The 27,824-nt window shown below is 42.8% G+C and overlaps 1 protein-coding gene across 1 annotated transcript in view; it reads left to right on the top strand.

Annotated features, from left to right (window-relative positions):
• The window catches only part of agps (alkylglycerone phosphate synthase), a 213,311-nt gene that overhangs the window by 28,937 nt on the left and 156,550 nt on the right, over nt 1-27,824 (top strand). Inside the window, exon 2 of the mRNA XM_038789318.1 lies at nt 21,423-21,512. Coding sequence (XP_038645246.1) covers nt 21,423-21,512 — 90 coding nt within the window. The remainder of the gene's footprint in view (nt 1-21,422; nt 21,513-27,824) is intronic.

Here is a 27,824-nt window from a genome sequence, read left to right as displayed (position 1 = left end):
CTTATGAGGAGAGACTAAGTAGACTGGGACTATACTCATTGGAATTTAGAAGAATGAGGAGGCGATCTTAGAGAAACATATAAAATTATGAAGGGAATAGATAAGGTAGAAGCAGGGAGGTTGTTTCCACAAGTGGCTGAAACTAGAACTAGGTGTATAGCCTCAAAATAAGGAGGAGCAAATTTAGGACTGAGTTGAGGATGAACTTCTTCACCCAAAAAGTTGTGAATCTGTGGAAATCCCTGCCCAGTGAAGCAGTTGAAGCTACCTTGTTTTTAAAGCAAAGGTAGATTTTTGAACAGTAAAGGAAGTTCCGGTGAGAGGGCGGGTAAGTGGAGCTGAGGATATATAAAGATCAGCCATGACCTTATTGTATGGTGGAGCAGGCTCGAGGGTCCAGATGGCACTCCTGCCCCTAGTTCTTGCGTTTCTAGTCCGATATTCCGATATGCCTCTTCCTTGAAACATTGGATTTTTGTGCTTCACTTTACATGACTTCAACTTGTCTTTTTAAAATGTCCTTTTCTTTGAAAAGGTAGTGTTAGCATGAAATATAGAATGTCAAGGTAGAGTTTCCACTATTCCAACCTGATAGTATATATTTAATTTTGTGGCACCTACTAGTTGGATAGTGTAAGTTTTACAAGAAAAACAGCCTTCTGCCCACAGAAAGGTTGCTCTTAATCTTGTATAAATTCACAGTTTTGTGAAACGGATAGCTTCAAAGTTAATTTCATCCACTACCTTTTTTGAGTAGCGCAGAAAGAAAAAAACTTCAATTTCATCAGTTTGGGCTGGATTTAAATTGTTCAGAAATAGAAGCGGTGACCTATGTGTTGCCCAGACATGAAGTAAAATTTTATCCCGTCTCTAATCTTCATTCTTGTCTATGAAATATATTAATTCAGATTGTCCTTCAAATGACAAATTGATTCTTAATGTTCTTATATTTATGTGTCTAAATTAGTTGAAAAAATAATTTTCTGGTACTTGCAAACATGAACCACACTTTCTGAAGTGCCAGTTAATGTACCTTAATGTAATAAATTAAGAAAAATTTCACACTGGAAATACTTAAAAATTAAGTTTCTTATGTATATATTTGTAGTTTAACTGTAAGTTAAACCTCTTTTAACTTGATTTGTCTGGAAAAGGTTAATTCTCCTCCCCCGCCCCGCTGCCCCACATACTGATCTTGCAGTGAAGTTGGGAATGGAGGCAGATAAGGCAGTGCAACACTGCCACCATCTGGATAAATAGAGAGACATTGCTGTTTAAAGTGCTAGGTAGACATTTATGTTACTATATTTGATACTGCTGTGTCATTGTAGTACACTGCAAACTGAACCCAAAGTAATCAGAGACTTCACTTGCTCGACATTTGAGGGTAAAACAGAATCAGAAGAAAAATAATTTCTCGACTCTGGCTGTAAAAGAAAGTGGAGTCTGTTTTTATGTTCAGAAAATTGTGTTTCATGACGTAGTTTAAGGTTTACAAGATTTCATAAGAAAATTAACACTGTTGCAATCGAGAAGTAAAAAGATGAGAAATTAGTGTTTTGCAATTTAGTGCACAATGCATTATTCTGCTGAAACTATTTAAACTAATTTGACAACCCACTCACAGCCATTTGATTTTATCACAATCATGAAAAGATTTGTCGTTTCACATTTCGATTCTGCCCACCAGAAAGTCACAGATATGTGTATATCTAACTCATCCGTGATACTTGAATATGTTACTTATGTGAAGTGTCACACATGCAGCTGATTGCTTAGCACGTTTTACTCTGGTCTCTGACCCAGACCCCCATTGGTGTAGTTTTATCCTTGATTCTTAAAAAACCAATCCCAAAAACCTGCTCCACTCGCCAACCCTCTCCCTCACCCCCTAAACCTGGAAATTGTTTCCCAGTGCACTTGAACATCGTATCTGCCCCCTGTTTTTTTATAACTTGCTTCTAAATTCTCTCAGACTTTTTACCTCCCAATCCATTACATCTACATCTGCTGACACCAACTGGAGCCCAGTATTATATTCCCCACAGCAGTAATCCACATCACCCAATACTCCATTTGATAATTGAAATTTCATCCAACCTACTTCTGGGATTTAAACAAAATTTGAAGTCACTAAATAGTTAAACTTTTAATAATCAAAGCTGCTGACAATCAAAGCTACTGATTTGAAGTTTTTGCAGAAACATACTCATCTTCAAGTACTATGATGTGCATAACTACCCTTGTACAATGATAAACGGATAGTTTGATCTGTTTAGTCGTTATGTCGGACTTATGTATTACTTATAAGAGATCAACTAATAATGTAATCAGTCTCCCTCCTACTTACACATTCTGTAACTGTAATAGTTAATTTCTTGTTTGCTATGTTGTCATGTTTGCCCCATTTACTTAAATTTACTTGATTTATAGTTTCTTGCTCTCTCATTCCTTTTCTAATTTCAGTATCCAAAGCATGTGTGACTCTTTTTATATTCATTCACAGGATGTAGCATCACAAGCAAAGGCCAACATTTCTTTCCTCAAAGGTGGTGGTGATTTGCCTCCTTGAACCTTGCTGCTATCCATGCACTGAAGGTACTCCCACAGTATTGTTGGAGAGAGGTGGGGGAGGGGCACATTTTGACTTTGGTATGCTGGTGCGGATGGGGTGCCAATCAAATGGTTGGTTAGTCCTGGATGGTGCTGAGTTTCTTGAGTGTCGATGGGGATGGATTCATCCAGGCAATTGGGGGCTATTTCATCACATTCCGACTTGCACGTTGCAGATGATACAATGGCTTAGTGGAATGGGTACAGGATTGAGTTACTTAATTATCGCAGAATATCCAGTCTCTGACCTCTTGTAGCCTCCGTATTTACATGGCTGGCCCAGTTAAACTTCTGGTCAATAGTGACAATATTGATTGGGGGGAGGATTCAGTGTTAATAAATGCCATCAAACTTCCAGGAGTGATGGTTATACATTACCCTTGTTTGAGATGGTTGTTTGATGGCTATTTGTATGTGTCAATTTTGCTCCCTCCCGAATAAAATGCAGTTCACCTGAAACCTGTCAAATTTGGCCTCTCCAGTTCCTTTGCCAACATGGTGACCTTTCTGTACTCTTCCTATCTCTGCCTTTTGACTGCCCAATCCTAAGACATATACCAGAAGGCGGTAACCTCCCGTTCTGGTGCAGCATATGGCTCTTTATCTTGGTTTGTGTTTATCTGACCAATTTGTAACAGTGCGGTAACATTAAATTTTTCAGTGTTTGTTTCTACTCCTAACAAGGCTATTTTACAACAACCATGTTTTTATAGAAAAATGAGCAGTGTTTTAAAGGAGTGTAAGCTAGCTAGTGATATAAAAGAAGATAGGAAGAGTTTTGTTCAATATATAAAAGGTAAGAGAGAGGCAAAAATAGACATTGGACCACTTGAAAATGAAGCTGGAGACGTAATAATAGGAAACAAAGAAATGGCAGAGGAACTAAATAATTTCTTTGTATCAATTCTCAAAGTGGAACACACGAGTGCGATGTCAGAGCTCCAGGAGAAACGGGGGCACAAGTGAGTGTAGTGCCATCACCTAAGGAGAATGTTCTGGGGAAGCTGAAAGGCCTGAAGGTGGATAAATGACCTGGACCGGATGGATTACACTCCAGGGTTCTAAAAAACATAGCTGAGGAGATTGTGGAAGCATTGGTGCTGATCTTTCAGGAATCACTGGAGGCCGTGAGGGTCCCAGAGGACGGGAAAGTAGCTAATGTAACACCGCTGTTTAAGAAAGGAGGGGGACCGATTAGCCTGACTTCAGTCATTGTCAAGACTTTAGAGTCCATTATTAAAGATAAGATCGTGGAGTACTGGGAAGTGCATGATAAAATTGGACTGAGTCAGCGTGGCCTTGTCAAGGAGAAGTCATGTCTGACAAAGGAGAACCAGTGGACGTGATTTGACAAGGTGCCGCATAGGAGACTGGTGTTAAGGCTAAGATTGTGGCATGATAGAGGATTGGCTAACTGGCAGAAGGCAGAGAGTGGGGGTAAAGGGGTCTTTTTCAGGATGGAAGTCGGTGACTAGTGGTGTGCCTCAGGGGTCTGTGCTGGGACTATAACTTTTGACAATATACATCAACAATTTAGAAGAAGGAACTGAAGGCACTGTTGCTAAGTTTGCAGATGAAGGACTTTGACAGGCTAGGAGAGTGGGCAAAGGATTGGCAAATGGAATACAATGTGGAAAAGTGTTTGGTTATGCACTTTGGTAGGAGGAATGGAGGCATAGACTTTTCTAAATGGGGAAATGCTGAGGAAATCAGAAGCACAAAGGGACTTGGGAGTTCTTGTTCAACGTTCTCTTAAGCTTAACGTGCAAGTTCAGTCGGCAGTTAGAAAGGCAAATGCAATGTTAGCATTCATATCGAGAGGGCTAGAATACAAGACCAGGGATGTACTTCTGATGCTGTATAAGGCTCTGGTCAAACTCCATTTGGAGTATTGTGAGCAGTTTTTGGCCCTCATATCGAAGGAAGGATGTGCTGGCCTTGGAAAGGGTCCAGAGGAGGTTTGCAGAGCTTGTCCTATGAGAAACGGTTGAGGACTCTGGGTCTGTACTCGTTAGAGTTTAGAAGCATTATTGAAACTTACAGGACACTGCGAGGTCTGGATAGAGTGGACGTGGAGAGGATGTTTCCACTAGTAGGAAAAACTGGAGCCAGAGCGCACAATCTCAGACTAAAGGGACAATGAGGAGGAATTTCTTCAGCCAGAGGGTGGTGAATCTGTGGAACTCTTTGCCGCAGAAGGTTATGGAGGCCAAATCACTGAGTGGCTTTAAGACAGAGATAGTTAGGTTCCTGATTAATAAGGGGATCAGAGATTATGGGGAAAAGGCAGGAGAATGGAGATCAGAAAATTATCAGCCATGAATGGCAGAGCAGACTCAATGGGCCGAGTGGCCTAATTCTGCTCCTATGTCTTATGGTCTTATGGACTTGTTCTTTCTTACCAACATCTGCAATTTAATTCACCCCAGCTGGCGAAGGAAGATTTTCTATTAGTTCCAGGCAAATTTGGTTATTGTCTAGAGTCAAATTTGAAAGTGCAATTTTTTTTAACCTATTCCTGCGATGTGGAAACTGGACTTAAATAGGTTAAGTTAGATTAAATTCTGTAGTAACTGCAACCAATCTAAGTGTCAGAGAGAAGTTAAAACAGTAAACTTTTTACAGCGTCATATTTAGTTCCTGATCTGTTTGTCCAAATACTCTGGGTCCAATTCAGTGGTTGTGTGCGCTCGAGTGAAAGTGCAATGCAGCTGGTGGATCCCAGGTGAAGCCTCCAGCGGGCCACCCAGCAGCCTTTGCACCTCGCAGGAGATACCCAAGTCCCGCGACGCGTCAGAATCAGAATTCCGCCCAAAAAGGGCGGGACCAAATGGCACTTGCTAAAGTAGGCCGTAAACCTACTTCTGGCCTACCTACACAGGATCTACCTGCCTCCCCAGAGAGGTTGCAGCCGAGCTCCTGTGGTACAGGCAGAATGGCACCGGGCCAGTGGAAGCCTCCGGGTGACCAGGGATAGTGCAGGGCAGCCCCCTGGCCCTTTCCCTGGAACATGAGCATCGTGGCACAGCCAAGCTGGCAGGAGCACTTTCAGTGCCAAGGTGGTACTGCAAAGAATCAGGGCCCAAGGGGGGCCAGGCCTATGAAAGGAGGATGGGGAGTTATGAAGGGTGGGAATGTGCAGAGCAGATAAGTAGGGGCTTCTGTAAGGGGGATTGGAAGGGCCTGAAGAGGGGGTTCCCCAAGGACCCCATAGCGGGTGTCCTTACTTGGGGCGGTTTGGGGTAGTACCCATGGGTGTGGGGGGTGACATTGCCCATGGGCGAGTGGTGTTGGGGACCCACAAGTTCACTTAGAGATTGGGAACCCTTTAAAATTGGCGGCCCGATCTCTTCAGCTCCCCACTACTGAGAAAGATTTACTACAGAATTTAATCTCATTTTAACCTATTTAGGTCCAGTTTCCACATCCCCAGGAATATGTTTTTTAAAAAAAATTGCACTTTCAAATTTGACTCTGGACAATAACCAAATTTGCCTGGAAAAATCGTGTGGGCTAAACCGGGGAGAATCTTCCCTGAGCCCAAAATAGTGACTTATTGGATAGCAGTGGGAAACTCCTTGAAGAACCCGCCACAAATTATCTTAGATATTTTTCCATTGAATTTCACCCTCTAATTCCAATTGTAGCTATAAGTTAAATACATGAGCCATCCTTGTAACTCTTGGAAAAGATTGATTGTTAGTGTTGAGGAGTTGACAGTTTTGTCTGATAGATTAATGATGATTTTGAACATGATTGAATGTCTAAATCTCAATTTATATTAAGACGTGTGTAACTACTGGAGAAAAGAAAGCCCTTTGGAATTGGGTTTGAACCTGTGGCTGGGAGTTAAAAGGATTGTGCCATCCATTCCCACTGGGTGGCAGTCTATTCCATAAATTAACACTAACAGCCTCATAGGCTTTATTTTGCTTGCAGTTCATAGTCATGTATTTCTGACTCTATTTAAAATGCATGCATATCAATCTCAGTAAAATCCTTTGCTTTTTTAAGCCATCAACACTTGTTTGGAGCATAACCAATTTGGATTTTTTTTGTCTTAAGCAAACACTTTTAACAACAATGTTGTTAACAAGGTGGCACGGTAGCACAGTAGTTAGCACTGTTGCTTCACAGCACCGGAGTGACAGGTTTGATTCTCGGCTTTGGTCACTCTGTGCAGAGTCTGCACATTCTCCGTGGCTGCGTGGGTTTCCTCCGGGTGCTCCGGTTTTCTCCCACAAGTCCCGAAAGACTTGCTGTTAGGTGAATTGGACATTCTGAATTCTCCCTCTGTGTACCCGAACAGGCGCCAGAATCTGGCAACTAGGGGATTTTCACAGTAACTTCATTGCAGTGTTAATGTAAGCCTACTTATAATAATAATAAAGATTATTATTATGATAGGCATGTGTGATAGGCATGGATGCTGAGACAGATTTATCGTTGGAGTTGCATCTTTTTATGGGTTATTGAAGGTAATTTTAAAAGTAGTTTTTGATATTAAAGAAATGCATACATGGGGAGGATCGCTGGTAATTGAGTCTACAGTACAGAAATGGGGCTTTCGGCCCAACATTTACACTCCACTCGCGCCGCCTCTTTTTATCTAACCTATTGGCTCATCTTTCTATCCCTTTCTCCATCATGTTTATCTAGCTTCTCCTTAATGTATCTACGCTATTTGCCTTAAATTACACCGTATTCTAAACCTGATCTGGGTCAAGAAGTTTCTCCTGAATTTACTATTGGTTTTATGTTTTTTAGAAAACATTTTTTTGAGGCATTTATAATTTTAACAATTTTAAACCTCAAATTTCAACATAAACAAAATAATCTAACCAACAAACCCCGTGGCACAAACCCGAGCCTACTATTAGTTTTATTAATGACTAAAGTATATCTTCTAGCATGGGACTCTCCTCACAAGTGGAAAACTATTCTCTCCGCCTACCCTATTAAACCTTTTCATTATAGACCTTTATTAAGTCGTTTCTCAGTCTTTTTAGTTTTGTCTGGAGAAAAGAACCGTTGCCTCTTCACCCTTTCCTGATAGTTATAACCCCTAAGTTCTGGTGTCACTCTTGTAATTTGTTTTTACCTTCAATGCCTTTTCATTCCTTTTATTATATGGAGACCAAGACTGTGCACAGTACTCCTTATGTGGTCTAACCATTGGTCAGTGCAAGCTTAACACATCTGCTTTTCAATTCAAAACCTCTAGAAATGAACCCTGGTGCTCATTTGTTTTTATATGGGTTTTATTAATCTGTGCTACTGTGATTTGTGAATGTGTGCCGCTGGATCACTTCCCTCCTTTGTCCCATTAGATGCTTATTATCCAAGCAGTATGTGGCCTCTTTCCTACCAAGATGTACAACTGATATTGAAATGAATTCCCAATGACATCTACATTCTGAAATTTTTAATAATATTGTCTTATATAGTGTTGCATCTTTTGTATGTTAACTACAGTACCAATTTGGTGTCATTTGTAAAATTAGAAATTGTATTTTTTGCATCTGCTTCTGAATCTTCTCCCATCAGTCCTTGATATTTAGTTATTTTTGCCACCATGAAATGCCCTGGAATGTTTTGTGTTAAAATGCCATACAAGCATAAGTTGCTATATGTAATGATTTATTATCAAGGTGCTTCCCTATCTCAATGTTTAGAAAAGAACTAAACACTTGTTTGATTTATAATTTTGCTTGGATGCAGTTGCGTGAGCACACATCATCTTATGTCAACAAATGATGGGTTATTTTTACAAATGGTGGCAATTTCCTGAAACCTTCGTGGGAACCTGGGACTTCCAAGATTTAAAGGAAAAATTATTTTTTTCTTACATCCTAGTAACCCAAATTTGTTTATGTTTCTGCTTTTTTTTGTTTAATGAATGTAGCATTCAGCATATTTATTTTTAAATTAAGGAATACTTCTGAAGAATAAGAAATATCTAGTTCTAAATTTATGGCAATAACTAAATTGCTGTTCGCTGTCACAGAAGTGTATTGAATTATGCTATCCAATCACTGCCCCTTAACCGTTAACCTTCTTGTGCCTTTGTTTATCGCGGATGTAGTACTGATTTGGGTTTTTAATCTATTAAAATGTGTATGTGGTGGACTGAGATCCAAATATAGATTTTCAGTAGTTCAGGGAACAGATGTCATTTGCATTGAGATACTGGATAGAGTAATATTTTTGAGCACAATCATCTCTGATTAGAGTCATGTCAAGTTTTTAAAAGAAATGTTTCAGATAGGTTTTTCATTTTTCAAGCTTTGTTCTTTTTTCCTTTGGTTAATTTCTTTCCTAACTTCATAAAGATTGATCTTTGCTGGGTTTATTGTCTGGTACACATCATCCCAGTGAAAATGTGGGCAGCACGGTAGCACAGTGGCTAGCACTGTGGCGTCACAGCGCCAGGGTTCCAGGTTCGATTCTCTGCTGGGTTGCTGTCTGTGAGGAGTCGGCACGTTCTCCCTGTGTCTGCGTGGGTTTACTCCAGGTGCTCCGGTTTCCACCCACAGTTCAAAGACGCACAGGTTAGGTGGATTGACCATGCTAAATTTCCCTTGGTGTCTAATAAGGTTAGGAGGGGTTATTGGGTTACGGGGATAGGGTGGAAGTGAGGGCTTAAATGGGTTGGTGCAGACTCAATGGGCCAAATGGCCGCCTTCTGCATTGTATGTTCTATGTGAATTTCAGCAACATTACTAGCATTTATGTTGTTCCATTGCATATACAACATCCAGCCTTGGATTAACAGCAATTTCCTCCAATTAAAAGCTAAATAAACATTGAGGTTGGAGACGCAGAATGCGTCGATCCAGACGGTGGAAGAGGCAGTGGCTGACCATGAGAATTGTTTAGCTTCGTTGGAGGTTGAAATGCTGATGATGGCGGAGGGTTAGAAAAAGCTGAGGGAGAAAGTTGATGACCTGGGGAATCGTTTGAGGAGACGGAATCTGAGGATCGTGGGGCTGCCTGAAGGGATGGAGGGAATGCAGGTCACAAAGTATGTGGCCAAGGTGTTGGGAGCAGTTGAGTGGAGAGAAGGTCTTCAATCTTCACCTGTGTGGATTGGGAACGCAGGTTTCTGTGGAGGAGGCCGAAAGTGGGAGAACTGCTGAGGCTACATCTTACTTGGCTATGGAGAAGATTTTAAAGTGGGCAAAGGAGACATGGGAATGCCCTGGGAAGGCCATAAGGTTCGTATATACTAGGACTTGGGAGGCCAAGTGACAGGCAGAGTTTAACAAGATTATGGCGGCTCTCTGCATGAGAAAGGTGTGGGGGTGTGCATGCGTGTGTGTGAAGGGGAGAGACGGGAGCGTTATTTTGAAATGCCGGAGAAGGTGAGCAGTTTTTTTAGGGACCACAGATTGAGGGACGTTTGAGAATATTGGATTTTAGTTGGGTTCATCTGCGTAATGGACTGAAGGTGTTGGACTCTGGAAGAGGACTCACAATCCTCCCTCCGTATGTTTTCGCATGGGATTGTTTGGTAGGACTTTATTTCTGCTACCCACTCTGTATTGGTAATTGTGTATATGTAGAGTTTTGTGCCTTTTTAGCCTCCCCCTGTTGCTGTGGTTTATAATGCAAAATGTGTGGGCATGGTGGGCAACAAGGGGAGAGAGGGGAAGGAGGCAGGGCTTGGTGCAGTGTAGGGGTTGGTGGGGCAAGGAGGGTGGAAAGGGACTTCGGTATAGGGGAAGCGGGTCAGTTGCCTCTGGTTGGGGCAATCCTGTTAGGGAGGCTAGTTAATGGAAGTGGGGGGGGGGAAGAGGGAGTTGTGGGTGTTGGTTTTCTTCGTCAGTGGCTTGGGTGAGGAGACTGGGCTGGGGGATGTGGGACATTTTGTTTTGGTGTTTGGGATGTGGGAGGGGTAAATTACTGACGTTGAAGAGATTGTTATGGCGCGGTTGGTAAGGGGTGGGGATTGTGGAGGCCATCTTGAGGGACCTGAGATGTGGGCGGCACTAGGGCTTGGAGGAGTCCATTGAAAGGTGGATATGACTGATTGGTGGGGGAGCTCAGTGAGATTGAAGAGGTCTCAGTTGCTGTGTTTTGGGAGGCACTTGAGGTGGTTATTGGGGGCGGGGGGGGGGGGGGGGTTTCCTGGGCGCATAGGGATAAGACGGAATGGTTGGAGGCCATTTTGGGGGTGGATCAGAGGTATTTGGTGGCCCCCTGAGGAGGAGTTGTTGAAGCAGAGGAAGAAGCTCCAGATGGAGTTCGAGCTGTCTGAGGAAAGTTGGTGGGCAGTTGCAGCGGGCTCGAGGGTCATTGAATAAGATGGGGAGAAGGCCACAGGATGCTTGCGCATTAGTTGAGGTGATAGGCAGTGGTGAGGAAGATTGGGCGGTATAAGGATTCTGGAATGCAGTTCGTATCGTCCAATGTCTTTGATAAATGTGGATGTGAAGCAATTGGCTAAGGCGTTGGTGACGCGCATGGAGGGTTGTGTGACAGATGAGGACCAAACTGGGTTCGTGAAGGGGCGGCAGTTGTCTGATATCTCCAGCCGAGCTGGAGTCTTCAGCGGGCAATCGGGGCGGCAAAGGCTAGGGCGGCTGCCCCTCTCTCTGTAAAGAATTCTGGCTTTCCCGATACTCCGAAGACCGCAAGTAGTGGGTGTGGCTCTGCCCTCGCCCACACAATCTTGGACATGGCCTTGAAAAAGACGGTCCAGGACCAGAACATGTGGGTGTGCCTGGCTAGGTTTCCCTGGCACCGTTCACATTTGTCCTCAACCTTTGGGAAGTACCCGCTCATGCATATTGGATTGGATTTGTTTACTGTCAACTGTACCCAGATACAGTGAAAAGTATTTTTCTGCGAGCAGCTCAACATATCATTTAAGTACATGAAATAAAAAGGAAATAAAAGAAAATATATAATCGGGCAACAGAAGGTATACAATGTAACTAGATAACACCGGCATCGGATGACGCATACAGGGTGTAGTGTTAATGAGGTCAGTCCATAAGAGGGTCATTTCGGAGTCTGGTAACAGCGGGGAAGAAGCTGTTTTTGAGTCTGTTCGTGCATGTTCTCAGACTTTTATATCTCCTGCCCAATGGAAGAAGTTGGGAGAGTGAGCAACTGGGTGGGAGGGGTCTTTCATTATGCTGCCTGCTTTCCCCAGGCAGCGGGAGGTGTAGATGGAGTCAATGGATGGGAGGCAAACGAAAGAGAAAATGCTGGAAAATCTCAGCAGGTCTGGCAGCATCTGTAGGGAGAGAAAAGAGCTAACGTTTCGAGTCCGATGGGAGGCAGGTTCGTGTGATGGATTGGGCTGTGTTCACGACTCTCTAAAGTTTCTTGTGGTCCTGGGCCGAGCAGTTGCCATACCAGGCTGTGATGCAGCCAGATGAGATGCCTTCTATGGTACATCTGTAAAAGTTGGTGAGAGTTAATGTGGACATGCCAAATTTCCTTAGTTTCCTGAGGACGTATAGGTGCTGTTGTGCTTTCTTGGTAGTAGCGTCGATGTGGGTTGACCACATGTGGGAGATGTGCACCCCTAGGAATTTGAAACTGCTAACCATCTACACCGTGGCCCCGTTGATGCTGACAGGGGTGTGTACAGTACTTTGCTTCCTGAAGTCAATAGCCAGCTCTTTCGTTTTGCTGGCATTGAGGGATAGATTATTGTCACTGCACCACTCTACTAGGTTCTCAATCTCCCTCCTGTATTCTGACTCGTCGTTATTCGAGATCCAGCCCACTAAGGTCGTATCGTCAGCAAACTAGATGGTCAAGCTCTGGTCAAGTGCACCCTTGCGCACTACCGTTAGCTACGTTAGGCTCAGCCCTGTGTATGAGGAGGTGGAGTTTGCCCTGTGCAGTGCTTTGTTTCCGAGTCCTCCCCCTACCTCTATCCCCAGTTCTATCTCACAGTTTTCTTGTGCCTCATCCAGCCCTACCTCCTCGAGCAGTTAGCCATACATGTCAACGCAGTTACCGTTCCCTAGTTTGCCTGAGGTTAGATGTCTGTCCAGTAGGGAGTGTCCTGGTAGCTGGGGGAAGGAGTGGTCTCCTTGGGGAGGAAGTTCCTTATTTCCATATACTGGAGCTCTTTCCCTTTCGGGTGCTGGAGCTTGTCCATTAGTTTCCTCAGGTTTACTGCTCTTCTGTATACGTATAGGTCCCCTCCCATCAGTACTCCTTCATCCTGACTCCACCTTTTTAAGTTATCCCCAGCTCTGGTTTCCCTCCCTCGTGCGGGTTCACAGGGAAGACTTTGCTCTTGCTCTGGGTTTGAGTTTGCAACCCTAGAAGGCTCCAAACTCCCTTTGTTCCATTATTTCATGCTGGCGGGAGTTTGAGATGTGGAGGATCGGGTCATCCACGTAGAGTGATATTCTATCCTCCCTGTCTCCCCTCTGGATGCCTCTTCACCCCTTCACTGATCTGAGGACGATAGCCAGCAGCTCAATTGGCAGGGCTAATAGCAGAGGGGATAATGGGCATCCCTACCTTGTGCCTCTGTGTAGCTGGAAGTGTTCAGAGCTGGTGACGTTTGTCCGCATGCTTGCGTTTGGAGCGCTGTGCAGTACTTTCACCCATGAGGTAAATCCTGACCCAAACCATTCCAGTACCTCCATGAGATACTGCCATTTGACTCGGTTGAAGGCCTTCTCTGTGTCCAGGGAGATGATCACTTCTGGTGTCTCCTCCCTGGGTGAGGTCATCATCACGTTCAGCAGGCGTCTGATGTTCACCGTTAGTTGTCTGCCTTTGACAAAGCCCATTTGATTTTCCGTGACTACCTCTGGCTCACAACTCTCCAGTCGTCTCGCCCGGGTCTTCAGCAGGACTTTGGCTTCAGTGTTTAGGAGTGAGATGGGTCTGTATGACCCCATCTGTATGACTCCCATCGGGTTTTTGTCTTTTTTAGGGATCACTGATATCTAGGCCAGTTTTGACGTGGCTGGAAGGGTTCACCTCTGTAGCGAGTCATTGAATATCTGTGCAGGTGCGGGGCCAGTGCAGCCGCAAATCTTTTATAGAAGTCCACTGGGAATCCATCTGGACCTGGTGCTATCTCCCTCAGAGCTGCCTGCTTTCTCAGCTGGTGAGCCAGCAGGCTGCTGGCCTTGTCTCCGTATTCATAGGTTTGTGGTGCGATGGGCAAAGTTTCGAGATGTGCGAGGTAAGTATTTTTTTTTACACAGAGGGTAGTGGGTGCCTGGAACTCACTGCCAGAAGAGGTGGTGGAAGCAGGTACGATAGTGATGTTTAAAGGGCGTCTTAACAAATACATGGGCTACAATCTCAGAAGTGTAGAAGATTTTAGTTTAGATGGGCAGCATGTTCAGCGCAGGCTTGGAGGGCCGAAGGGCCTGTTCCTGTGCTGTACTTTGCTTTGTTATTTGTTCTTTGCACATTTTGGTTTAAATGGTTGCTTTGTGTTTTGTAAAAAATTGGAAATGCCTTGAATAAAGATATTTTTATTTTTGAACTAGATCAAAAATATGCAAAGCTAAAATTCAGGTTTGAGTAATATTTTCCATCTCTAAACTAAAATTTAGAATAAAAGAATTTAAAAGAATGCAAGTCAGAAATCCAGAAATGAGGCTCTGATACAGATTTCATGTTTTTGCTTACTTTGCATAATTGACATAATATTGTGCATGTTTTCTTTTAAATTGAAAAATATATGTGAAGAACTACAAATATCCAATTTTATATTTAAGCTCTTCCCTCTAATTTTGTTTAATGTCTGTGCTGTGTTTCTGAAGCTCTCAACCAATGCAATTCGAGTAAGAGTCAGATCCCAACTGTGTATACAGACATGGGGTATAGGTTTCTCAGGCAAACATACCAGAAGGTGCTTAATTCCTTATTACTAACCCCTAAACATCACAGCATGCGCAAGCTCATGGGAGATCAATGACAGGAAGTTAATTTGTGAGGTACATTATTCCATGCAATTTACTGTAGCAGAGTGTAAGGTGGGCAAAGCAAAGATTAAAGCCCATTCTTCAGCTTGATGATAATTTCTAGTTTTGTGTGCAGTAGACAACCTATTAACAAATCAGGCGACGTCAGCATAAACTGACTTTTTAATGTAGCATTGTAAATTTATTATTGTGCTACAATTTAACATGCTATATTGAAAATTTGACATGAAGTACTGAAGATTTATTTGTGTTAAAATTCTTGACAATTTCTAAGGCACAGTTATGACACAGGATTGGTATTACTTGCCAATTGGTAACTCTCAATCAAAACTGAGCCTAAACAATACATTTTAAAGTATTGTCTATTTTCCTTGAATTGTTAATATGGGTGGGGAAAGAGGGGTCACAGATGCAGATATTCTTCTGTGATATTGAGATGCGGTCTAACCCTAATCCATTGTCTCTCACCCCCCCAAGAGATCAGCCATGATTGAATGGCGGAGCAGACTCATTGGGCCAAATGGTTTAATTCTGCTCCGATATCTTAAGGATTTGGCCCCCTCTCCATTCTTCTTTGGAGCTTATTGCGATTAAACTTTGAACCCAGTAAAGCTATTTTCTTTGCACCGATCACCAGACTATAATATAAATGTCAGTCATCAAACTTTTCATGGTGTCCTTAAAGCTCTAGCTGCATAAATGAGGACTATCCTGGAAACATCCAAAGTTTCATGGTATTAAATATTTTGAAAATAGGTGCCAAGGCAGATATTATGAGTACACTAAGGACAATGTTACTTTACCGAGAATAAAAAACAAAATCACTTAACTCATCGGCATATTTTCAGGAATCAACTACTAAGTATGCTCTCCAGCCGTGAGGCAGATGTTATAAGCAATGCTGCATGTTGCAGTAGGGCAATGAAATTCCCAAAAACTTCAGAAGATTATCATCCATGATCTTGCACAGGAGTTGCATCTGTGCATGCTTTATATTGGTCACTGTCTACGGAGTCTGCACGTTCTCCCCGTGTCTGCGTGGGTTTCCTCCAGTGCTCCGGTTTCCTCCCACAGTCCAAAGACATGCTTGTTAGGTGAATTGGAAATTCTGAATTCTCCCTCAGTGTACCCGAATGGGTGCAGGAATGTGGCGACCAGGGGCTTTTCACAGTAACTTAATTGCAGTGTTAATGTAAGCCTACTTGTGACAAAGATTATTATTATTCAATGTGAGAAAGATAGGTTGGTCTGATTCTGAACAGTCATTCTAAATAAGTCGAGGCTTTCCATGTACCGTGTGGATATCAATTCAGTGTCTGTTTATCGATTATCATTGGCATTCTATTATTATGCTATCTATGGACCTAGTGGAAATAATTTGTGATGGCTGCCATGTTCTGACTTTCTGAATATCCTGCAAATGTACTCTGCTTTGGCTGTATCTTTGCAAAGAAAGGCCACTAGTCAGGCATAACCACTGTGGTAACAAGCTAAGTGGAGAAAATACTGATAATTTTAATGGTAACTGTTTTCCCTGGAGCAGTTAAATTCTTGAGGGAAATGAATCTTTTGCAAAATAGTATGTGAAGTTCTAATTAGATTCAAAGTTCCATGATTTTTGTTGCTTCCTGCAGCGCAACAGATGCTAGCTGATTACCACAGAATTGAAAAGTGATATGCAAAGGCAAATTAAAATCTCAGATTAAGCTACTTTTAAATTTATGATCAACACTACCAATAAAAAGGGTAAAATAAAATACAATTTATAACTGTTACTTTTAGCTCATCAGCTTTGAATTGTAAATTATTCCCCCACCACCCCCAAGAAGTTCCATACAAAACATAGCAAAACCTGCAGCATGTGAGTAGCATCCTGCCAAATAACTTCAAATTGCCTGGAAAGGAGTTGTGGATTGGACATGCCAGGATCAGAACAAAGAGCAAAGAAAAATACAGCACTGGAACAGGCCCTTCGGCCCTCCAAGCCGGCGCTGACCATGCTGCTCGTCTAAACTAAAATCTTCTACACTTCCGGGGTCCGTATCCCTCTATTCCCATCCTATTCATGTATTTGTCAAGATGCCCCCGAAATGTCACTATCATTCCTGCTTCTACCACCTCCTCCGGTTGCGAGTTCCAGGCACCCACTACCCTCTGTATAAAAAAAACTTGCCTCGTACGTCCCCTCTAAACATTGCCCCTCGCACCTTAAACCTAAGCCCCCGAGTAATTGACCCCTCTACCCTGGGGAAAAAGTCATTGACTATCCACTCTGTCTATGCCGCTCATAATTTTGTAGACCTCTATCAGGTCGCCCCTCAACCTCTATCGTTCCAGTGAGAACAAACTGAGTTTATTCATCCTCTCCTCATAGCTAATGCCCTCCATACCAGGCACCATCCTGGTAAATCTCTTCTGCATCCTCTCTAAAACCTCCACATCCTTCTGGTAGTGTGGCGACCAGATTAAATTGTGTTTGTTAGAACATGAATGAAAAATAACATGCTGTCTAAGTGGTTTCCTTTTTCAAAGAAAAATACATTGCTTTATCTACAAAACTTTTTTTTTCTGTGACATCTTTTCTTTCTCTCCTGTGAGGGGGCTACTAGACTCTATCTGAAGTATCCCCATAATAAAATCTGATGTAGATTTTCTTTTTTTTGAATTTAGTTTTTATTCAGACAATGTGAATTTACTTTCAATAAAAACCCAAATACTGTTTGGAAAGCTTTTATATTCTACTGTAGTGTATATGCAAGCATCAAACTGGAGTCCCAGGCCAATGACACAAACCCACGGCGTCTATGGCAGGGCTTACATGAGATCACAGGCTACAGAGCAAGGCCAGGCGGAATCTCTGCGGCTGGAGCATCCCTCCCTGATGAACTGAACAAGTTCTATGCCAACACATCAGCCTCAACAGCCCTGGACACACCCATACCGACTATTACAGCCTCAGAGGTAAGAGCTGTGGTGGGTCTTTTCTCAAACAACGATGAATCAGACTATAGTCGCATTCAGTGAGTCCAGCAACTCAGCCTTCAGCCCCGCAAAACAGCGCAGAAGAGCAGCTTGCTGCTCCTGCGCCCACTTCCACCAGTCCTCGGGTGTTCCGCCGGCCGCCATTTTGTCCTTCTTCCCCCGCTTTTCTTGTGGAGCTGCTGCAGCCTTTTCCTTTGCCCCACTCCGGGTGAGCACCATAAATTATGGGGAATGCTCCTCTAGACACCTTCCCCCACCGGGATTCGTCGAGACAGCGCCGTTTGGGGCCCTCAAATCGGCCCAAAAGTCCTTAAGTAGCGGGAGCTGCGGTGCGGCTTAGCCGCAACTGCAAAGCCGGTTTTCTGACCGTTCCACTCCTAGTCCAGGCCATCCACCGGTGGAGAATCTGAGGAGTGTTCCCACACGGGGAAAATTCCAAACAGCACCACTACAAGCCCTTAAAAGAGCCCCAAAGTCCGAAAATAGTGGGAGCCACTGAACGGGCGGCTTAGCTCCGCATCACCGCTACCGGAAGTCCGTCTCCGCTTCTTCAATGGCCTTGGTGAGATCTTTTCACAGTTCTTCCCTCTGCTGCTAGAATTCAGCTTTCATAAAGGCCCTCAGGTCAGCTTGAGACCTATAAACTGGCCCTTCCCCCGCTAGCATGCTTGCAGAGGCTTTTGTTTGTTGCTGTTCAGACAAATCTTGCACTGTTTCTGAGGGTCTGATAACCAAGAAACATCCTATTCCTGGGGGAAAATACTCCTTGAACATTCACCCACGCCTTTTCATCGAAATTCCAACCCGTGCTGCCCAAAAAAGAGCTCTTTTCTGCAACCTTAGGCAGGAGCTGCCTCTGTGTGCTCACTCACTTCATGATGCACACCAGAAGTCCCCGATGAATCAGACTATAGAAGGGAGAAAGATCACTTGGTTGCATGGTGTGCCAGAAAAAACCTCTCTCTAACTGTTGGAAAGACCAAGGAACTGATCATCGACTTCAGGAAATGTAGCACAACCCCACCAAGTCTGCATCAATGGCTCCGAAGTGGAGATGGTCGATAGCTTTAAGTTCCTGGGGGTCACCATCACCAACAGTCTGTCCTGGCCCACTCGCGTAGATGCAACAACCAAGAAAGCCCAACAACGTCTCTACTTCCTTCAGAAGCTAAAGAAATTTGGCATGTTTGCATCGACTCTCACAAACCTCTACAGATTTGTGATAGAGAGCATCCTATCTGGCTGCATCACAGCTTGATATGGCAACTGCTCGGCCCAAGATATTGCAAGAAACTGCAGTGTGTGGTGAACTCAGCCCAATGCATCACACAAGCTTGCCACCCTCACATTGATTCTGCCTACACTTCTCGCTGCCTCAGGAAGGCAGACAGCATTATCAGAGACCCCTCACACCCAGGCATTGCCTTCTTCCAGACCCTTCTATCAGGCAGAAGGTACAGAAGTCTGAAGACCTGCACATCCAGACCTGGGAACAGCTTCTTCCCCACAGCTACAAGACTCCTGAGCGAATCTCCCTCAGACTGATTTATTCCCTGTAAGAACACTATTCATGATACCCTATGTTGCTCTTGCTCATGTATTTGCTTGGTTTGGCCCCTTATTCTGCACTGTAACCAGTCACTGTTTGTCGATGTACCATTTGTCAATGCACTCTGTCGATTATGCTTCTCTGTCTACTATGTTGAAAAATACTTTTCGCTCTCCTTCAGTACATGCGTCAATAAATCAAATCAAAGTTAAACCTAGCTTTCCTCATTTTGTAACTGTGCAATCCTATCAATAGGACTGAGAATTTGATTTTTCCACCTGCAATTATAATTAATTTTACAATTACTTTTTTCTTGACCATCACAAACTAAATGTATTAATCTGAGTTGTTGCCTCTAGTGTCCACCAAGGATTTATCTTTGGACTTCTCAACAATAGGCTTCCTCTTAACCATATCATCCGAAAGCAAGCATAAGTTTCCACATGTACGCTGATGACACCCAGCTCGATCTTGGGAGATGCTGGTGTAGTGGTAAATGCCACTGAACCAGCAATCCAGAGACCCAGGCCCTGGGGACATGAGTTCAATTGTTCATTGCAGCTGGTGGAATTTACATTCTGGAATGGAAAGCTAGTCTTTGTAATGGTGACCGTTGTGTTCTCTATTTTGCTTTACCTGGATGGCGTAGTGTTGGATCAAGAATTCAAAGCTTTGTTAACAAACAAAACTATAAATTGATTTACACTACTAACTAAGTTTCGTTCACATTCCTGAAGTAGAAGGTTTCTATATTAAACTATGCTATCTCTAACTAGCAGACTTTCTCAAGACTGCTCTCTATGCCTGACACTCTTCTCACTCCTTCTTCACAACCTTCCCCTAACTCCCAGAATGCCCAAGTCACTTGAGAGATATATATATATATATATGTATAAAACTGTTCTCTGGTTCCCTCTAGTGGTAAGAAGCGTTATCATTAACTTGTTAACTCTTTACATCCCAGTCAATATACATATCATTCGTGACCATTAATTATCTTTGCTCACCATTTTTTGAAAAATCACCTGATTTAGTGTCCCATCAGGGAAGGAAATATGCCATCCTGGCCTGGTATAGTCTGCATGTGACTCCAGACTCACAGCAATGTAATTGACTCTTAAAGGGCAATTAGGGTGGGGAACAAATGTTGGCCTTGCTAGTGACGCCCACATCCCACAAAAGCTTATTTAAAAAAAAAAAACACCTTTCTCTACTCCGCTGTTGCTAACTTATCAGATTGCTTATCTGACGGTCAGTACAGGATGAGCATAAATTTCTTCCAATTAAAATGAGAACTTTCAAAGTTAACCCAATGGAAGGAACTTTTCCGATAAATGAGTAGTGATTAGTTGTGGGAAGCAATTTGAACCATTTTGACTCGATGTCGGCAATGTTGCACAACCTTAAATTGTTAGCTTAAGTTGTATACTTACGATATTGTTTTAATCTCTGCTCCGAGCTTTATTCCCTGGATGCCGATTCCATCCCTGTTGCTGGAAGGTTTGATATGGAGCCAATATATTCACCACTTTGATGTCACATTTGACCTGGGAATGAGCTTCCAATCACATATTTGTGGCATCTCCATGGCTGTCTATTCCTACCTCCATAACATCTGAGTGTTCCCCTGCCTCAGCTCATCTGCTATTGAAACCCTTACTCACGTCATTACTATCTCTTAACTTTCCAAAACATTCCTGGCTTGTTTTCTACATTCTATCAGGGGTAAGCCTAATGTCAAAATTCTGCTGCCTGTTTCTTCTTATAATTTCTGTATTCACTGACCTACATTGGCCCCAGTCAAGCAATGTCTTAATTTTACAATCCTCATCCTTGTTTTGAAATCCACCTACAACTTCACTCCTTCCTTATTTGTCCTTTAATTCTGGTTCTTGAGCATCCCTGGTTATAATTGCTCTACCATTAGTGGCCTTGAGTTCAGTTACTGTAAACCCTAAAGTTCTGGAATTTGCTCCCTACGCCTATTGAGCTCTCAACCTTGCTTGCCGCCTTTTAAGGTGGTCTATAAAACCTACTACTTTAACCAAATCTTTCGCCATTTGACCATTATGTGGCTTGGTATTACTTTTATAATTCTCCTGTGAAGTGTTGTGGGATGTTGCAATCCATTAAAGGTATAATATAACTACCAGTTGTTGAGTTAATCAGTTTTAAACTTCTGCTCAAGTTGTATTTTTGTTGCTTTCAGTACACCACACATAAGCTGGATGCTGAACTATGTGTGATCCGCAGAGGCACTGACATAGGTTTTAAATACTAAAATACTAAGCTAATTAGTTTCATGACATTTCGAATATTTAAATTTTTGCTTATTAAAGTGATTCCTTTATTTTAAGGCAGGAGATCCTGAAATGGAATGGATGGGGATATAATGACTCCAAATTTACATTTAATAAGAAGGGGCAAGGTGAATTTACAGGCAGAAGGTAAGAATTTTCTTTTGCATTTGGCAATGCTTAGCAATTTACATGCCAAATTTCATATCTATTTTCCTATGCTAAGTTAAGAGTAATGTATTTTTAAATAATGGTTTCGTTGGATAGAAATCAATTTTCCACAAATGATAAGCCAAGATTATGAAGATAAGCACAATTACATCACAAATATACTGGTTTTGATGTAATTTATGCAATCCCTTGCTGCTGCATACAAAATTGTTGGCCTGCGGATGAATGAAGTCATCGGCAGTGCTTGGAGGGTTAAGCTCCTATATCTGAGTCCCAGCATTTCAGACATGCCTACAGATATTCTCAAAATAATACATTTCCAGTATTTTCCAGTGCAAATAATACTTCACAGCTAAATGTTGGGCTTCAACAATATCCTCACATTTTGCAATGATTTAATGGATCGAGTATTCTCAATAGCAATATATACTTGACCACTTTCTGTTTTAATTCAATGCATTACAATCTTTACAAAGCCCCACATTGTCCATCATTTAGTAGTACTGGTTCAGTCATGTCTGAACATTGTAAACATGTCTGATTCGAAGCAACGTAATCTCCCCAGTCTTCGCAGCTGGTGTATGTTTGCAGTGAAGTAGCAGCTTTATGTAATCTTTCAACCAAAAGAACAAGCATTTGAATTTTCAGGAAGATAATGCTGCAGTGATACTCGAGGATAACTTTAGTTTAAAATTATTTTTAGATAATAGAACATTTATTAAACTGACAACAAGATGACAAGTCCAAAGGTGTGCAGTTAGGTGGATTGACCATGCTAAATTGCCCCTCTACCATTGGTTGCCTTGCGTCCAGTTACTGTGGACCCTAAAGTTCTGGAATTCTTTCCCTACACCAATTGAGCTCTCAACCTTGCTTGCCTCCTTTAAGGTGGTCTTCAAAACCTACTACTTTAACCAAATCTTTCTCCATTTGACCATTATTTGGCCAAAGGTTAGATTGGGTTTACAGGGTTATGGGGCTAGGGCAGGGGAGTGGGCTTGGGTAGGGTGCTCTTTCAGAGGATAGGTGAAGACTTGACAGGCCGAATGGCCTCCTTATGCACTGTAGGGATTCTATGGTTCTAAGAGTTGCAAATTTCCTTCTCCAATAAAGTTTCCACAATTTCACCAAAAATAACTGACTCAAACTCATTACAATTGGGTACAGGACTTCAAGCCTTGTTCCCAGTATGATTATATTTTAACTTTCCCTCATCAGAAAGCATGAGAAATTGACTTGGAAAGAGGTGGGCTCTGCTTTTGACTTTCTCCTTCCTCTCCGCAAATGGCATGGATGCTGTCTGAAACTTGCTGCATAAATAATCAGGGTTCAGACTTGTATCACAGCATTCATTACTGCATGGTATCGTAGTTAAAGTGCCACCCAGTTCATGGCTTTGATCTTTAAACTGTGTTGCAAAACCTGACCCTAAATGTTTGAAACAATGTTTTGTGTACTATAATAGCAGAAAAATATATTGAAATTATCTTTGCAGCTTTGGAAGAATAACTCTGTCTTCCCATCATCTGTGAGGATGAAGTTGAAATCCTGCAGAATTTTGTTTTCGAGCTGGTGTGACAAATGATTTCCGACAGAAAATTGTGTTTGACAACCATTTTCCTCAACTGAGAACAGACAGTGTTGTCGCCTAATCCCTTTAGAGCATGACCTGAAGACATTGATTTTTGCAGTGCATATGTGATTTAACAAAAACAGTGGTGATCACTGTGGCCTTTGAGCTGTGGTAGTCCTTGCTGCAGTGTTGTTTGGCTGGAGAGTTGGTGATTAATTAGTGTTTAGAAGTATGCCATGCAAAATACACAAATGAAAGCAAAAATACACGAGGGAAAGCATTTTTTCTACACTTTAATCTCTAGATTGTTTTCATAAGAATGGAGCAGAATTATTTACTGTCATTTCTGTTGTCGAATTTAACCATGTGTTACTTTAAACTGCAAAGGATTCCAAACTGGATAGTAAATGGCTAAGAAACTTAATTTTGTCGTAATCTCTTTGCGCATCTTGAGTTGACCAGACCCAAGTACACTCATCTGTTCATCAAATATGTACGTTGATGTTTGATAACACGCAAGACATTTCAAGGAAAAAAAATAGCTGCTGTTTTATACTGAAGCAGCATTTTTTGATGTTTTAAAAAGAAAAAATGAAAATTCTGATCTAGTGGAGTCTGAACTTGCTTTGCCATTATGTGATAATCATGTTTTGGCAAAATGCAATAGTTTTGGATGAACAGTTTATAAAGAGGAAGAATCTGTGACACCTGCTTCCAAACAACTCCTGAGACTGGAAGAGTCATTTAATTCTGTGGTTCAGGCTTGGTATCTGGATTTGTTGCTGCTCCTGTAGTAGTTTCTTTGTGCACAAAGAGCTGAACGTTTGATTCTAACGCCACTCAGAAGTGTGAGCAATTTGCATGCTTCATTAACTTACTAGCTGTCTTGAAATGAGATGGCGATACAGATCCTGTGTCTTCATGTATCATTGGTGCCCAAAGACAAGTCTGATGCCCACACATGATGGCAGCTAGTTGGGCAAGGTTTTATAGGACAACCAGTGACTGTAGAGCCATATACCTGCTGAAAGTATTCAGGGTTCCATTTTACACAAGAAAGTGTAACCCTAATGACAAATTATAATGCATAGTGTGTCTTTTGCTAAACTCGGCATATTAAGGTGTTATAAGGATTTTACCCATATACCAGAACCTCTTTCAAGTTTTCAGCATTCACAGTGATTTGCTTTTATACATTGGAAGTTTGGTTTATTTTCTCTGATTTTACTTGGTCTGTAAGAAAGATTATTGTTTCTTTTTAAATATTTTATTGATAATTTTTCATTATAAACAAAATATGAAACAGTTAATTCAAGTTATAATGCGAAAGAACACCATAAACAATCAAGTACCCCAATTAACTTCACCCCCAACATTAAACTAAATCCCATAACAACTAACAGTGATTAGCTCTTTAAAAAGGAAATGAATGGCTGTCATCTTGGGTCGAACACTTCTACCGACCCTCTTGACCGTCTCCAAATGTAAGAATGACATGGTCACCCAACCAAACCAAGGCACTGGGCGCAACAGAAGATCTCCACCCAAACAGAACTCGTCTCCGGGCTATTAACGAGGCAAAGGCGAGGACATCCGCCTTCTGCCCATCTGCAGCACCGGTGAGTGTGATACCCCGAAAATGGCCCCAGATCAACATTAAGGATCTCTGACACAGTGCTGAAGAAAGAGACCCAGAAGCTCACTAACTTGGGACAAGACCAGAACATGTGATTGTGGTTGGCTGGCTCCCAAGAACAATGCTAACACTTGTCCTCCACAGCAGAGAAAAAAAACCAATCATCCTCGCCTTCGTCAAATGAGCCCTGTGCACCATCTTGAACTGGATCAGAATAAGTTGAGAGCAAGAGGATGTGGAGTTGACCCTGCGAAAAGCCACTCTCCACACCACCTCATCCAGAATAGGACCCAATTCACCTTCCCATTTCCCCTTTACCTCATCCAACAGAGCTGACTCCGCTGATGGGATCTAGCCGTAAATACACAAAATGCTCCCCCCACCAGACCCGACCGAAGACTAAATTCTCTTCATTAGGGAGGATGGTGGTGCCAAGGGAAAAGAGAGGCATGTCTTGCATGAAAAATCATGGATTTGAAAATATCTAAACAGGTTGGAACCAGGGAGTTGAAATTTTTGTGACAGCACCTTAGCTGGCAAACCTTCCCTCCCCAAACAAATCTCCAAACCCTTACCCTTCCATGATCTAAACGTCGAGCCTAAATCCGTTGGCAAAACTAGGTGATTACTGCAGATAGGGGCCAGCAAAGACATGGAGGTAGGTTTAAAATGAAAATGCTGTCTGAACTGCTTCCAGGTCCTCAAGGTGGACACCACTACTGGATTTGAGGAAAATCTATCCGGAGAGAATGGCAACAATGACATTACTGAGGCTAGAACCCTTACAAGAATGTGCCTCCTTTTGCCCCAATATGGAACTCTGATCACTAAACCACCCTAGTACTTCTCAATATTGGTAGTCCAATATTAAAATAATAAATTGGGTAAAGCTAAACTTCCTGACTGTTTATGTCTCTGGAGGAACTCCTTACAGATCATTGGGTTCTTACCCACCCAAATGAAGGACACCATATGCTCCACCTCTTCCTGATTTATCCCCATCCACTTGCTGTAAGACCTCTGCACTATGGCAAGCTGTTCTTTGCTAAAGCAAATAGGAGATAAAAGAATGGACGTCCCTATCACGTCGCCCTATTTGTGGAAAGTGGCCTGATTCAAAACATTTGTGCAAACACTAGCAGTGGCAGCCCTATACAGTAAATAGATCCATGATATAGATTTCTGCACAAATCCAACCACCCGGGTTTGATCCCGGTCCTGGGTCACTGTCCGTATGGCGTTTGTACATTCTTCGCATGTCTGCGTGGATTTCACCTCCACAGTCCAAAAGATGTGCGGGTTATGTGGATTGGCCATGCTAAATTGCCCTTTAATTGGAAAAAAATAATTACGTACTCTAAATTTAAAATTACATCTAACCGCCCAAGAATCCCAGAGATATCCCCACTTCACCCTGTCAAAGGCCTTTTCCGCGTCCAGGAAAATAATCATCTCCAGTTCGGATACTGGAGGTGGAGAGGACAACATTTAATAGCCAATTTATATTGGCCGACAATATCCGACTTTTGATGGTGCTTGTCTAGTCTTTCGAGATAACCTCTGGGAGGCAGGACTCTGACCGCAGTGCCAACACTTTTGCAAATAACTTGGCATCCGTGTTCAAAATCAAAATGGGTCAATACGACCCAGTTTCTGTGGGGTTCTTGTCTTTATTAAGGATCAGGGAAATAGAGGCAAGTATAACCGGGCAATGAACCCTGGGACAGGGAGTCATTAAATATATCTAAAATTAGAGGGATAAATTCTTCCTCAAACTTCTTATAAAATTCAAGGGGAAGTCATCAGAGCCAGGAACTTTACCTGTCTGCATCAACTAGTACATTCCCGAATTCCTACAGGCCCAACAGGGATTACAACTCTTCCTGACACTCCCTGCCAAAAAATGTATTGCCAAAATCTCTACCAGAGGTTCTGATCTATGGCGATACTGTCAAAATGCTTCAAAAGCCGTATTGACCCTAAGCAGGGCTGAAACCAGACTGCCACACGAGTCCCTTATCTGCACAATCTCCTCGAAGCTGTCTCAAGGATGGAGTTCACATCAAGGATGGAGTCTACCAGCCTCTGCTGCTCCACTCTCTGTCCTTTCCATGTGCACTTTGTAAGAAATGATCTCCCCCTGATAGCCACCGTAAGGGTTTCTCACAATGTCGAAGGCGAGATAAGCTCACTTTTATTAAAGTTAATATATTCCCCAATGGCGGTGGACATCCGTTTGCAAAATATTTTGTCCGCTAACAATGCTGTATCAGATTACCATGGTGGACGTTAGAAGGGACCAGACACTAGTGCCAAATCCACAAAATGTGGGACATGGTCTAAAACGTAATCGCTGAGTAACTCACCTTCTCCATCGAAGGAAGGAGAAACCGATCTACCACAAAAAAATCAATATGTGAGTACTCCTGATGGACATGGGAGGAATAAAGAAAAACCTTCGTAAACCAACGACGCCTTTGCCACCCTTTTTTTTTTAATAAACAATTTTATTGAGTTAGTTTTTGGCTTTATAAACAGTTACAGACATCATCAGAAAGGAAGCAAAAAAGGCAAAAATGTGCAAGCATCCACGTACTTTCAATACTTCCATCATACCGTATTGCACAAGCCCGCTCCCCTCCCACCCGTACTACCCGCCATATTTTCCCTCCTACTCTACTCTACCCCCCCCCCCCCCCTCCCCCCACCCCCCTGCTGACGCTCACTCTCCCGCAAAGAAGTCAATAAATGGTTGCCACCTCCGGGTGAACCCCTGCACAGATCCCCTCAAGGCGAACTTAATTTTTTCCATCCCCAGGAAACTTGACATGTCCGCAAGCCACCACTCAGTCTTCGGGGGCTTTGAGTCCCTCCACGCCAATAATATTCGTCGCCGGGCTATCAGGGAAGCAAAGGCCAGCACATCGGCCGCTTTCTCCCCCTGGACGCCCGGGTCTTCCGAAACCCCAAAAATTGCCACCCCTGGACTCATCACCACCCTTGTTTTTAGCACCTGGGACATGACCCCCGCAAATCCCTCCCAGTACCCCCTCAGCTCAGGGCATGCCCAAAACATGTGCAC

This window comes from Scyliorhinus canicula, chromosome 2 (genome assembly GCF_902713615.1).
Source record: "Scyliorhinus canicula chromosome 2, sScyCan1.1, whole genome shotgun sequence".
Classification (NCBI taxonomy): domain Eukaryota; kingdom Metazoa; phylum Chordata; class Chondrichthyes; order Carcharhiniformes; family Scyliorhinidae; genus Scyliorhinus; species Scyliorhinus canicula.
The sequence above is the reverse complement of the archived record's forward strand: the minus strand, read 5'-3'. Positions and strand labels throughout refer to the sequence as shown.